Source organism: Seriola lalandi, unplaced genomic scaffold, assembly GCF_002814215.2.
Source record: "Seriola lalandi dorsalis isolate HSWRI2012SDOR001 ecotype SW California unplaced genomic scaffold, Sedor1 jcf7180002053538, whole genome shotgun sequence".
In the NCBI taxonomy this organism is placed as follows: Eukaryota; Metazoa; Chordata; class Actinopteri; order Carangiformes; family Carangidae; genus Seriola; species Seriola lalandi.
The window spans coordinates 947,121-960,826 of record NW_019524091.1 but is presented as its reverse complement, the minus strand read 5'-3'; the positions used below and the strand labels follow the sequence as shown (position 1 = coordinate 960,826).

Genomic DNA, 13,706 nt, shown 5'->3' with positions numbered 1-13,706 from the left:
GAAGACAGTTAATGCATACATATAAATTACCACTAATCTACCTCTGTTACCTCCGGCTGCCCCCCTACACATGGCCATAGGGTGATCTTTATCAGTGGTTGTAAATAGTTTCCCTGAGGCAGATGTTTAAATGACCACTCACCCTTAGCACCTAAATATCCACTAGTATAAATCATTAAACAGTTTTAACTTTAATAGTCTAAAATACTACAACAACTTATACTATAATAGGAGATTTCGTCCACATTGCCTAGACCTAGCAGAGCCTGAAATATCCTGACTTCTATTCCCTTGTACTTTCTGTACTGTCATTCTCCAAAATCACTGGATCCCACACTTTCTATAAGGCAACTCAATATCATGTCATGTTAGACCCTACCAATCACGTCTTTCAATTCAACAACTCCAGTTTGTATCGCAGATTCTGTAGTAAACATATTTTCTCACCAAGCCAAATATAGGTGACCAGAGTGACTTATTTTCTCAGGCTTGTCAAAGTGTCCTCCAGAGCTACTGGAGAAATTATACAAAAGTTTTCATAGGTTGTGTAATACTCTCTCTGACTAGCAAATTGCCATGGGCATGTAAAATTGCTGGAGTGCCCCTTTACGTGATTTTTAATGTCTGTTTAATGCGCATCTTCAGGACTCTTCCAAACCCACACATGGAGAAGATTGCGCAAACCATTTCCAAGTTCAACATTTCGGCTCTGCTTGTAATTGGAGGGTTTGAGGTAGCGTATTGGTCCTGTATAACTTCATAGTGTCAGTGTTAACATCAGAGTGGTTTTGAATCTACCTCTTGATGATGTTCAAAGGGGTACCGAGGTGTGCTGCAGCTGTTTGAAGCCCGGGTACACTACGATCAGTTATGCATCCCCATGTGTTTAATCCCTGCCACCATCAGCAACAACGTCCCTGGAACTGACTTCAGCCTGGGAGCAGACACTGCTGTCAATGCTGCCATGGAGGTAACGCTGAGCAGATGGCACATTAACTGTGTGACTTTGATGTTTCAGGATTAAGATGAATGGGGACTGAACCACGCCAGAAAACATCACATCAAAAAGCTGCTGTGTTACTTAGCTAGACTTTGAACACCTCATACATAATAAAAACTGAGAAGACAGCGAGTATTAAGAGATTTTGTTTTTAATTTTAAACTTTGTGAGGAAGGAGGTTGAGACAGGCAGTCCTCTGGTTAACTCCTGTAAATCTATATTAAGCACCACATCAGGTAAAAGCTCATAAATAAGACACCAGCAGTGCTTTCTCCAAAAAAAAAAAGTCTTTCCCTAGAGGAGCAGCTTATTTCTTTTCAAGCTGCTCCTTTTTGGTCTGTCTTTTACTTTTTCTAGAAGTTGCACAGTGAGCTCCAAAACTGACATACAGTATAGGGGATGGGTAGTTAACTCTTCCTTGATTTCCACACTAATACTTTGACCCTGCCATCAATTATCTCCTTTTCACACTGCCGTTTCAATTTCCTCATCAGGGTTGTGACAAGATCAAGCAGTCTGCCACTGGGACCAAGAGAAGAGTGTTTGTGGTGGAGACAATGGGTGGATTCTGTGGCTATTTGGCAACCTCCACTGGTATAGCTGTGGGGGCTGACGCAGCCTACATCTTTGAAGACCCCTTCAACATCCATGACTTAAAGGTAAGACCAACAGAAAAACCTGTGTTGTTTCTTTTATCTACAAATGTTCACAGCGTTCTGTCTTTTTAATGATCTGGCTTTTTGACAGACCAATGTGGAGCATTTGGCTGAAAAGATGAAGAAGGACATCCAGCGGGGTCTAGTACTGAGGTACACAACAGTAATTCAGCTGTACAGATTCTCATGAAGCTAATGAAAAAAGTGTCTGTAAATCTTTTATTGTATATGTTCCATCTTTTATTTTTTGCAGCCTTCAAGTTATCTATTGTAGGCATACTAAATGGTGTTAGTGTGTATGTACTTTTTTTTTTAAAACAAGAGACAAGCTCTGTTAGGCTGTACTCAAGATACAGGGTTTTAAGTTAAATGCTAACATCAGCATGTTAATATGTTTGCAGTGACCATGCTAACATGCTGATGCTTATCGGGTAATGTTTATCAGAGTCATCGCCTTATCTTAGCGTGTTAACATGTTAACATTTGCTTAACAAAGTATACAGGTCATACAGGTCATAAATCAAAGTTTTTGGACAAACTCAACATTTTGGCTAGTTTATGTTTAGTCTAAGCCTGAGTCTGATCCTTTCATGGCAATACATGAAAATGTTGGGATATTTCAGTCTGGACCAAAGTGATGGAACGACATTAGGAATAAAAAAAAAAAAAAATCACACTGTATATGAAACATTGTCGGATGTAGTTTTTCCTTTGCTGATCCTATTCTCTGTCATAACAGGAATGAAAAATGCCATGAAAACTACACTACGGATTTCATCCATAGGCTGTATTCATCAGAGGGGAAGGGCATCTTTGACTGCAGAGTCAATGTGTTGGGACACCTTCAGCAGGTGTGAAGCCTCCGTATGAGATTCATCCAGTCTGGAAAAACAGTTTAGCGCATTACAAATGACAATATATGTGACACCCATATACTGTGAAGTGACAAGAGTCTTGCAACATATTAATTCTCAGTTTATGTATTTGTGCTTTAGGGAGGGGCACCTTCTCCCTTTGATAGAAATTTTGGCACAAAGTTGGGTGTGAGGGCTATCCAGTGGATTTCCGAGAGATTGACAGAAAACTTCAGACAAGGTAGAGTTACTGTATAAAGTCATAGCTTATATAAATTAATTACTCAGAAACCCAGAGTCAAACCTGAGTGATCTAATGGTTTCACCATTTTCCCCACCAGGCCGTGTGTTCGCCAACTCACCGGATACAGCATGTGTGCTTGGCCTCAACAGAAAGGTCATCTCATTCAACCCCGTCACTGAACTGAAGGCTGTGACTGATTTTGAGTAAGCAAATTCAGCGTTTTGTGAAATAACAAATGTTCAGTATTAATTAGTCTTACTAATAAATTAACTACTGTATGCCACTGATTTTCAGGCACCGGATGCCCAAGGTCCAGTGGTGGTCTGATCTGCGGCCGATGCTAAAAATGTTGGCCAAGTATCAAACCAGCTTCTGTGAATATGTCCCAGGAGAGATTGAACATGTGACTCGACGCTCCATCAGCATCGATTCTGGGTTCTAGACTCTCTGAAACTACAGAATACTCTCTGCACTTTTTTTAAAACCCTGATCTGTCCATCCTTTGTTTCTTAACAGACTTCAGATTTTAAGAATCATTTTCAATCAGCTTTAGAAAGCCAGCATTGATTTCAATCCGTTGTCAGTGTCATAGTAGCTACAGTATTGTAAATAATGTAAAAGTGTACTGCAAGTATTCATTTATTGAATGAGGCTTTAAAATACAGAACATTTTGCTATCCCTTGTTCCAAGCAAGTCTTTGTATTGTCAAATCACAGCCAGGTGTGCCACGAAGCTAAAATTTTATTAATTTACGACTAAATGTATTATATAAAGCAAATTGTATGTGTTGTGGTTTGCTATTAAAATCACATACAAAAGAAATCCCAACTTCACAGACAAAATACTAAATGACTCATGGGACCAGTGAGGTATTAATTTCATTTTATTTATACACCATGTAGAACTGAATCACTGCCTGTCATTCATTGATGCAAACTGAACAGCAAATCACAGAATAAGCAGTTTATTACACTGTAAAGAAATATGGACTTGTGTATTATTTTTGATACTGATGCCATATCTCTGTCTTAAATAAAATGTTATCCAACTAAGACACTGTGAAAAATATGTTCATTGTAATGTGAATAGCTTTTTAAATAAACCAAGTTAGGTTAAACAGATAAATAAATAGCAACCACTGAACAGAATAAAAATTAAAAATGTTATTCACATCACACATCTGGCAAATTTCACTTAACTGATTAAGTCTTATAAATTTTATAATGGTGTTAAATAATGAACTTTTACCCTGAGAATTTTTCATTGCCCACTAAATGAGAACATTACTGAAGTTAATAAGCTAGGAACTCGTCTGAACTGGATGTTTTCTTATAACTCTCAAAAGTTGAATGAAAATGGAAATTCTCCCATGGTCTTATCTTTGTTAGTTGCCTGAGGGCTTTTGGTGGTGAAGGCAAACTGAAAGTCTTCACTTTGCTCTGATTGGTCAAACAGAAACTCAGCACCTGCAAAATCATTTACACAAATGTAGTTCAAAGCAAGTAACACACATCACAAATATAGATTTGATTTGGTACTTACAGTGGGAAGACTTTGATTCTGTGGTTTTCTGAAAAGAGTAGAACAGAGTTTTGTATTTTTGTTCTAGTTCAAGTACTGTATGAAAAAAGGAGAGTTTCCAGTAAAAAAGGCAGTACCTTCTGGCTGAAAAAAGGGCTGGTGAAAGCAAAAGATGTGTCCTGCAAAGAAACCTGGAGGTAATTCAAAAAACTAAGAAACATTGATTTCTGTCAAATCGTTTATTCTTTTTGCTAGCCACTCACTTCATCCCGTGATGTGCCCTCGTCAAATCCAAATCCAGAAAAGCCTGGGGTGCTAGGATCAGAGTTCAGAGAGAACAGGAAAGCTGGAGATTTGGTATCAGAGGTCCTTTGATGTGGGGAGCTGGTAGGGCTGAAGCTGAAGTGAACACATGAAACATAGCTCTCAGTAGCTGTCTTTGCAGGGATATAACGTGTTGGACAACTTAGACAAAACCTTACTTAAATGGGAATGATGGAGTTGAAGGTGCAGCTGTCATTTTTGCTGGGGAGGGCTGATTAGTTTCTTGAGATGACTGAAGAAAAGCAGTGAGTCCTTCATTGTCCTCTTCACCTGGTGTTTGATCTTCATTTGTACCTACTTCTTCCTCCACCTTGTCCTCCACTGCATCCTCCACCTGTGACACAGTTGGTTGTTGTTCCTATGCAGAAAATGAGTGAAAAAGCGTTTCCTACAGGAAGACAGAAACCTATAAAATGGCATTTGCAGTATGTATATACAGTATAATGCCAGTATTTGATACAATCTGATAAAACACATTTTAGTTACATAATTGAATGAAAAAAATACATAATACACAATGTAATTGGTTACTCAGGATTCCAGGGATACAGTGGGAGTCATAATTTGAAGGAAAATAGATGTCAATGAAAACTGATAACATTGACACTTGAGCCAAAGTAACTCTGAAGATGTCATCAAGGTTACTTTCATAGACTATAGAAATCTCCCTCCAGAGCCACATAAGACAATACAAAATACAAGCTGGGTTGTACTCATTTTGATAAGTAAAGTGATCTTATGAACTTGTATAAGTGGAGTGTCCCTAAATAAAAGTACTTTCATCTCCATTTTTTCAGGGTGGATACTGTATGGTTCAGTAGTGGAGAGTATCTGAAAGATATACTCTGGCAAGATACCAGCAGTAAGAAGCCATTTTTAGGTTATCTTGTACAGTAGATGAGCATTACCATGGCTTGGTCCTGTAGTTCTGTTTCCTTTTCCTGCTCATTTGCATGCATCCCATCTGGCCAACTTTGCTCTGAAGAAATAAATATTTCACTGATTAGGTTTTATGTAACATAAGCACCAAAACATAAGGAACATTGTGTGTAAAGGTGTTGGCATTCACTGAAATGCATATGAGACTTTTCTCCACTTACCATCCAACTGTTCATATGACCACAACTCATTGCTTGCTTCTTCGGGGTCAGGACCACAGGCGGTAGCCTCCTGAACTTTTTGTTCCTCATCAATATCTCTAGCATTTGCCTCTACAGATACTTTTTGACCATTCTGCAACATTTGTTCACATTTAATTGTTTGGCTACTTATAATATGATGCTCTTTAAGAACGAACAGCTTCGACTTAGTTTTCATTTTGCATAAACGGTGTTTACAATTGGTATAGAACTGAATTTTATATATCTAGAATTTGGACAGCCAAGTACCTTTGCTTGGTTGAGATGAAGAGAGGAGATGTCGACAGCAGAATCACTGTCGTCCTCTGTCTGTGGATCGAATTGTTTCTCTGATTCATTGATGGGCCCGGAAACACTAGAAAGAAATCAGAATCAATCAGAGAAAAACTATGTTTTGCCAGAGGATATGTGTCATTATTCTTTGTTATCTATAAGATTTACAGAAAGATACCTATCTGGTAGTTTCTTGGTAGAAGAATTGACTGCTGGACCTAGTCAGACAGAAATCAACTGCATAAAGAGCTGTAAATATTTAATCACAACTTGTTATGCATAAAAATTTTATTACCAATGAGATGGTCCAGCTCCGTCTGTTTCATTATAATTTGACCATCACAGGCCTTGATCCTGCACTCAATCTCCTCTTTTTCAGCCTGCAGCCTGATGAGCTTTTGAGCCAGAGGATTTTGGCAATAATATTCTTTATGAGACTGGAATATCTTTTTGTAGCTTGCGATCCTCTCTTCGTAGACTCCCCTTGTTGGGTTAATATTAAGAACAATTGAATTTTGTTTATTAGAACACACAAAATATGTATTAAACATAGTTACACACAATAGGTAAGCGGACCCACATGTCATGGTTGTAGTTGGCTTTTCTGCTCTCAAGTTCAGCTTTCAGTGTTTGTTCATACTGAAGGAGCAGGCTGTTAGTGGCCTTCATGCTGAAGTTACATGGATGACAAGTGGCAATATATGAATATCCATACTATACAGCACTATTTATGTTAATGTGTACAATTAGATTATGTGTCACCTTGGTAAATGATGGCTTGGCCTAGTCATCATACCTTTTTGCATTTGCTTTACTATGTGCCACAGTGCTCTGCTTCACCCTGATTTCTTCCTCAAGTTTCTTGATATTTCTGTGGAGTGTTTCAGTGCAAGACCTCTTCTCAGCAATGTCAGCACTATAAACTGTTGACAAACATATAAACACTTATGGGACACGATTTTACATGACACCATTAATTACATTACATTAATAAAAAAAAGAAAAGAAAAGGTCTCCATCATATAGCTAACTTGTTCAATGTCTCCCTTTAGGCTAGTATGTTGTTTCAATATTAAAGCCAGTCTTTCATACAAATGGCTAATTTTTATTTTGGCATACCTTTAATTCGTTGGCTGATATCATTCTTCTTTTGGGAAAGTTCCCGAGTTTGAAGAGCTATAAAAAACAAAACAGTTACCTATATCTTAAAAGTGCTATCTTATGGAGTTGCTCACTTGAATTGACTTAGGTTGTCAGTAGCTAGCTTGCTACTGACAACACTTAGCCAAGCAGCCAAGTTAGCAAACGGTAAATCATTACAAATATGGAATTTCAAGAAAAATACAACTATTAGCCTAAAATAAGCTCAAAAACACAACATACCTAACTTAAAGAGGAGGCTGTCGATATTATTAAGTGCATATTCGTCGTTCATTTTTACACCAACGTTAGCTGACTCCTCTCTCAACTGTAAAATAAGCTACTGTTGCTGTCAACCGTCCAGACGTTGGTAGCAACAGTTCAACGCCCGTTCAACAGAGAAGGACTTAATGAATTTTAGTCTTCTCAGTTATGCGTGGAAGGACACGGTATTCATTTGTAAGTTATTTTAATTAAGAGATGTAAGTTACCATGATCTTTTAAATGTAATTTAGTTGCACTGTCCACAGTTTGGTAATTCTGACATCAGCTAGTAGTATTACTGTCTTAACTTGTATATTAAATTTGGCAAACGTCTGTCAGCTGTTCAAAATAATTGATGGTCAAACACAACCCTGTCTGTACAAACAACTGAATGATTAACAATTTATTGTTTATTTTGTCTTACATGAAAGCTAGTGAACACTTATACTTGAACATTTATAACCTTGCTTACAATGATTTTTGTATACAATGCTTATGTATTTTATTTTTAATTAAGTGTATAGAAATCATATGGTGCTATTAGCCCATATAAATAGTGCAATGTTTAACATAATTCATTTAAATTAAAAATCATGGCTATAAAGATTTATTCAACTGAGGCAATAGATGCTCATGCTTTAGCCTATTCAATTTAGAAAAATGTAAACTTCGTCTATGATTATGTGATTTCTTTTTAAGTTAAAATGTGTTGCTTAGATAGGTCGCCATTCTCTAGGAATGATAACGTGCCATTAGTAGACATGGTGGGTTTTCACCCCCCATCATATTTCCATGTTCACATGACAGCAGTGGGATCAAGGATGGTGGGGATTGGTCATAGCACTGGTGTGACAGAGGTTAGAGGGGCGGGTTTAGTGCTATTCTGGAAATCATTTTGCGTAGCGCATCTGTATCAGCAAAAGCAGCGCTGTGATGCATGGGCTGCTGCAATGTGTCATACTAATTCAGTGATCTGTCCTCACACGGCATCGTTTATCTATCCGCGGCTCGTCCAGTCTGTTGAAGGTAAGATTTAATTTTATTTTCAGCTCTAGTTTCAGTACATGTTGTTCGCCGGCTGGCGTCTGCAAACAAAGAGCGGACATGGGTGGGATTTAAATGGGAGGGGATCAGCTGTGCGAAGAATGGGTTGCTTTGTCGATTTTACCCCCTCGTCTCTGATCTTATCATATAATACATTCTTTGGGTAAATGCTCCACAATCCGTTTATGAATGGTGTAGTCATTCTGTCATTTCTGTAAAGAGGGAGATGGGATGATGTGCACGGACTGAGGTCGGAGCGTTTCTACTGAGAGTATCGGTGCGCTGTCATGCAAAAGAGAGACACCCTCCCCCCTCCTGTTATGAGCAAATATATCATGCTTTGTGATTTGGTCTTTTCAGGTACTTAAATGCCATTACATCAATAATTTTGACATTTGGTAGATGTTATTGGTCATCATCACAGACTAGGCGACTGTGCAGAATCTAGGCCAGCACCACTGTACATACAGGATTATTGTGACTGTAAAAAACAGACCTGCTTTTAATGGCATCCTCTCTCTCTCTCTCTCTCTCTCTCTCTCTCTCTCTCTCTCTCTCTCTCTCTCTCTCTCTTTGTTTGTGTGTGTGCTCTTATCACTGTGCATTCAGCTGGAAATCTTTATTAGATTGAAAACTTGAACACAATGGGTGGACATAGTTTGTGCTGCTCCAGACTTCACTAGTGTCCATATATAACCCATCAAAACGTCTAAGAGTCAAAGGGTTTACTGCATCAGGTGAGAGCATGGCACAGGTAGAGGAGCCTCAGACAGAAGGAGAGGGCAGCCCCCAGATGATTTCCTTACGATCGGACACATCAGGGAATCATGTGGACGATGGAGAAGTGGGGCCCTCCATAAGGAGGAAGAGGAGGAAGAAGAAAGACATGCGTCCAGAGTCCATTATTATCTACCGCTCTGAAATGGAGAGGGCGCCTGGAGAGGACCAAGGCAGTGAGGAGGGAGCGGAGAGGAACACTGAGGAGGGAGCTAAATTCCTCTGCACGCCCACAGGTGAAGGTGAGTGGGGTGGCATATCTGTTAAAATCACAAGGCCAGATTACAGCTATTATTCCTGAAGGAAAGGGTGTCTTAGTTTAACAGCTCAGTCATGTGTTCGACATATGACAAGCAATTTTTACCATGCAAATCAAGTTTATGTGAGCAAAACTAAGGATTAATGTGATGTTTTGGACTTAAATGGGGCCATGCCAATGATGGGACGGTATGACATAAAATACTTTTGAATAAAAATAACACACAAATTAATCTCACTTAGCCACATGTCTACACTAAGGTACGCCAAATAGACTTTTTGGAGTGCTGCAGGCTCAATATCACATAGTCTCTATGGTCCTACTGTGGTTTAGCTCCCAATAAATAGGATGCACAAATGAAGGGAAGCTTGTCTTTGTTATGTGTCACATGGGTAAATTCTTATATCATGTTATCTCTTAACAGGTGGAGGATGGAGCCTTCCTCCAGACAGCCGTTATGTGACCCTGACAGGCACCATCACCCGTGGCAAGAAGAAGGGTCAGGTGGTGGACATACATGTCACTTTGACAGAGAAGGAACTCAGGGATCTGGCCAAGTCAAAGGAACGTCTTGATGCCGAGTGCGAGGGACGGGAAGGTTCTAAACGCACCTGCAGCTTAGGTGTGTGCCAGGGACCCCATGTTGTCCTGTGGAGCATCTCCTGCGCGCCTGTGATTTTCCTCCTCTCTTTCATCACCTCCTTCTACTATGGCACTCTCACCTGGTACAATGTCTTCCTGGTGTACAATGAAGAGCGGACGTTCTGGCACAAGATTACAATATGCCCCTTCCTCATCATCTTCTACCCCATGCTCATCATGCCCATGGCGCTGTCTCTGGCTCTGTACTCTGCTGTGGTGCAGGTGTCCTGGGCTTTCAGCGAGTGGTGGCAGGCGGTGCGAGACCTGGAGAAAGGCTTCTGTGGCTGGGCCTGTGGGAAGCTGGGGCTGGAGGATTGTTCTCCCTATAGCATAGTGGAGCTTCTGGACTCTGACACTGTTTCTGGAACTCTGCAGAGCAAGGCCCCCAGTGAACTTGCACAGACATCATCGGTGTGAAACAGGGTGATGCTGAGTTCCAAGGCACACATTGATAATGGGGTCAAAGTTGCAAGTGTTTTTAATCATTTCATTGAGATTCCTCACAGAAAATTCAGCTTAAAGGTTCATTTCTGACCTTGTGTATAGTGTGATGAAAACTCTATCTCAAGGTCCACTTACTTGACTTATTGAGCAAACTTCATCTGCTGATGAAGGCCTTGAGATTTTGCTGAAAGCTCTGGAAGAAATAAATTCTAAGGAACTTTTGATAGGAATTTCTTGTCAAAATAATAGGAAAGTATTTTTAAGCAACTCCACTATGCTCTTCTGTAAATGACAGCATATGAAACGCTGCCTGAACTGGCCTAAGGGGAGGAACCGTTTTTACAAAGTTGTAAAACATTGAACTCTGAGCAGGGAAGTGGTTATTTTGGGTCATTTTTTACTTACAGGTTGTGGTCATCACAGCTCCCCTCAGATCACTAAATGGCCTCCAATAATTACGGAACAGCACTGCGACTCAAAGACCTTTTTATACATATAGACCTTGATTCCTACAGTTTTCATTAAGTGGCTGTGGACACTGATACAAACATTAGTCCTGTAAGTTCAATCAAGTTTCACTTCATCTGTAAATATCTGTAATTAAATGTATGTGGTCATGGTGCTGTGCACTGACATCAAAAACAGCATGCATTTCAAAGGCAACACCGTCTTGTATATGAAGTTATCATAATCAATCAAGTTATAGTTGAAGCAAACATGGAATAACTAGGAAAACTGGGCAACTGCCTCAGGGGCAACAAATCCAGGTTTAATGTGTGTCAGTTACTTTGGAAATTTGACTAATTACTAATTTGATTCGGAATATGCACCACTGAGCACAACACTAGCATCTGAAGATGGGCAATGTCTTGGTAAAGGACTCAGATTCTAGTTTTTAAAGGGCAAGGCTGGTGTCACTCTAATTTTTGTTCAGCAAATCCATGAAAAGACTGAAACCAACAATGTGTTTGTCTGTTTTTCATAAAATCATGATTTCCCTCTTCTTTATTGTTGCATTCAACCTCAAGTCCATTGGTTTCCACTTAAGATGTAAAATCTTCTAAATGGGTTGCTGACACGTAGTTATATGTAATGTTATTTTTAAAAGGGGCACATTGCTGTCATTTTTAGCAAATGTTACTCAAACAGGAGTAAATTGTATATTTGTTCAGTTGCGGATTTATACTTGTTTGGACCTCTTGTGAGGTTTTCTTTTTTAGCAGCAGAACTGTGAATATAGTCCTCAAAATAATCTGCAGTGTGTGTGTGTGTGTGTGTGTGTGTGTGTGTGTGTGTGTGTGTGTGTGTGTGTGTGTGTGTGTGTGGGGTCATGGCAATGAAGGAACCAATCACTCCATTGTTAATTTTTGACTTTTCATAGGATTTGTTGACAACAAGAAAAAATCTAGAATGTGATCCTATAAAATATCATATTATACTTACACGGTGCATATTCCTTTATGGATTTGTGTTTCATCAAATTTTCCCAAACAAACTGAAACACATCAAACATGGGGGCAGGAAGTGTCCTAGTGAGTGAGTGCTTGTTGGTTTCTGGACCTCTTGGCTCATTATAATTAAGATTCCATTTGTAGTGGGTTGTGTGCTCTGTACTTGATGGGTACTTGGAGTTGACAGAGTGCATAAACAATGTGCAAAGAGTGTGGGAAGAAAGGAGGTAGGACAACAACTCATGTTTCCACAGGGCCGCTAGGAAGTTAGTTTAGCCATGATTAGAAGCCATAGTCAGGACAAGCTGACGAAACAGACATTTCTTTGGTCAGTTTATGTTTGTTTTGCCATGTTTTTTTGTATGTTTTAGACACCACCATAAAAACAAGTCTGTGATCTTGTCTTATCAATTTTGGTCCATGCACGAGTGAAGTTCTCCGTAATTTTGTACTGGAGAATTCCTGTTACATTTCCATACAGTCATATTTTGAATGTTGCTTTAATTTATTTTAAATATTTAAGTAGAGTACACTTTGAAATAAATGTATTGCAAACAGCAGTCATTAACTGATTGAAATACATAGCAGATCGGGGTTATTTATTGATTCTAATGTTTATGATTAGACCTGATTGGGTAAAGTAACTTCATTTTACTTTCTCACAGGTAAAGACATGAGTTGAATCTGTATTCCACATTACATGTTGTGAATCCACAGTATGCAAACTAAAGACAAATTAAATAAAGTGTTGTATATTTACATTGCAACTATGTGCTAATTTTTAAATTTATATTGTGGAAAAAAAACATTTTGTTTCATGTCATAGAACAATGCACAGCAGGTCACTGTTTCCGGTGGTTACATACACTCACAATTAACGGGAAAAGTCAGCATATATCCCTGCATTGTATGCTCCATAGTTATGTGTACTTGGAGATCTGAATATGCCTACTGAAGAAAATCTGTAGTATGTCCCAGTGCAAGCTCAGTAGTGTACTAAAAATGTTAGGGCCAATACATACTTACCAACCTGTACTGTCCCGTTTTACCCTCAGATTTTGTTACCCTAATGTTAAAACAATTCAAGGTTAAAACACACAACTTAGTCTATGTGTAAAATCTGCACAAATGAGACCAGACCATGACTACAATACAACTGAAGAGGGTGAGGTGTGGTCCATGACCTCTGTAATTTTTCTGGAAATTTTAGGTTTTAGTATTTCCCCTCAAGAATTTTATTCCTTGTATGGAGAATGTTTACAACCCCAATTCCAAAGAAGTTGGGACATTGTGTAAAATTGAATACACTATAAAGACAAGATATTTAAAGTTCAAACTGAAAAACTATTTTTTTTTTGCAAATATTCACTCATTTTGAATTTGATGCCTGCAACACGTTCCAAAAAAGCTGGGACAGGGGCATCGAATTGACTGGAATTCCCTCCCATTCTTGCTTGATGTACGACTTCAGTTGCTCAACAGTCCGGGGTCTCTGCTCCCGTATTTTGCGCTTCATAATGCACCACACATTTTCAATGGGAGACAGGTCTGGACTGCAGACAGGCCAGTCTAGTACCTGCACTCTTTTACTACGAAGCCACGCTGTTGTATGTGCAGAATGTGGCTTGGCATTGTCTTGCTGAAATAAGCAGGGATGTCCCTGAAAAAGACGT

General features: G+C 39.1%; 3 protein-coding genes across 6 annotated transcripts; 2 read left to right on the top strand and 1 right to left on the bottom strand.

Annotated features, from left to right (window-relative positions):
* The first annotated feature begins 615 nt into the window (after positions 1-615).
* On the top strand, positions 616-3,807 carry LOC111651233 (ATP-dependent 6-phosphofructokinase, liver type-like). The gene is made up of 8 exons (XM_023401197.2): positions 616-733; positions 818-970; positions 1,495-1,659; positions 1,748-1,809; positions 2,396-2,507; positions 2,652-2,751; positions 2,852-2,957; positions 3,049-3,807. Exons 1-8 carry the CDS (start codon positions 632-634, stop codon positions 3,194-3,196), a joined length of 948 nt encoding a protein of 315 aa, XP_023256965.1. The 5' UTR covers positions 616-631; the 3' UTR covers positions 3,197-3,807.
* A 286-nt stretch (positions 3,808-4,093) lies between these two features.
* On the bottom strand, positions 4,094-7,447 carry LOC147819429 (uncharacterized). 3 transcript variants are annotated; one of them, XM_087172644.1, is made up of 14 exons: positions 7,396-7,447; positions 7,132-7,188; positions 6,809-6,935; positions 6,593-6,682; positions 6,308-6,495; positions 6,191-6,230; positions 5,989-6,094; positions 5,701-5,833; positions 5,509-5,579; positions 4,759-4,958; positions 4,540-4,675; positions 4,414-4,467; positions 4,298-4,325; positions 4,094-4,221 (listed from the first exon to the last, which is right to left on the bottom strand). In XM_087172644.1, the coding sequence occupies exons 1-14, from the start codon at positions 7,445-7,447 to the stop codon at positions 4,094-4,096; spliced, it is 1,410 nt and encodes a 469-aa protein (XP_087028770.1). The 3 variants fall into 3 exon arrangements, with proteins under 3 accessions (XP_087028770.1, XP_087028771.1, XP_087028772.1); XM_087172645.1 differs by having other exon boundaries at positions 4,414-4,455; positions 5,701-5,844; positions 5,991-6,094; XM_087172646.1 differs by having other exon boundaries at positions 4,414-4,455; positions 5,995-6,094.
* Positions 7,448-8,314: 867 nt separating this feature from the next.
* tmem169b (transmembrane protein 169b) lies at positions 8,315-12,792 on the top strand. 2 transcript variants are annotated; one of them, XM_023401191.2, is made up of 3 exons: positions 8,315-8,442; positions 9,070-9,473; positions 9,921-12,792. In XM_023401191.2, exons 2-3 carry the CDS (start codon positions 9,206-9,208, stop codon positions 10,553-10,555), a joined length of 903 nt encoding a protein of 300 aa, XP_023256959.1. In that variant the 5' UTR covers positions 8,315-8,442; positions 9,070-9,205; the 3' UTR covers positions 10,556-12,792. The 2 variants fall into 2 exon arrangements, with proteins under 2 accessions (XP_023256959.1, XP_023256958.1); XM_023401190.2 differs by having other exon boundaries at positions 9,070-9,479.
* Positions 12,793-13,706: the final 914 nt, after the last annotated feature.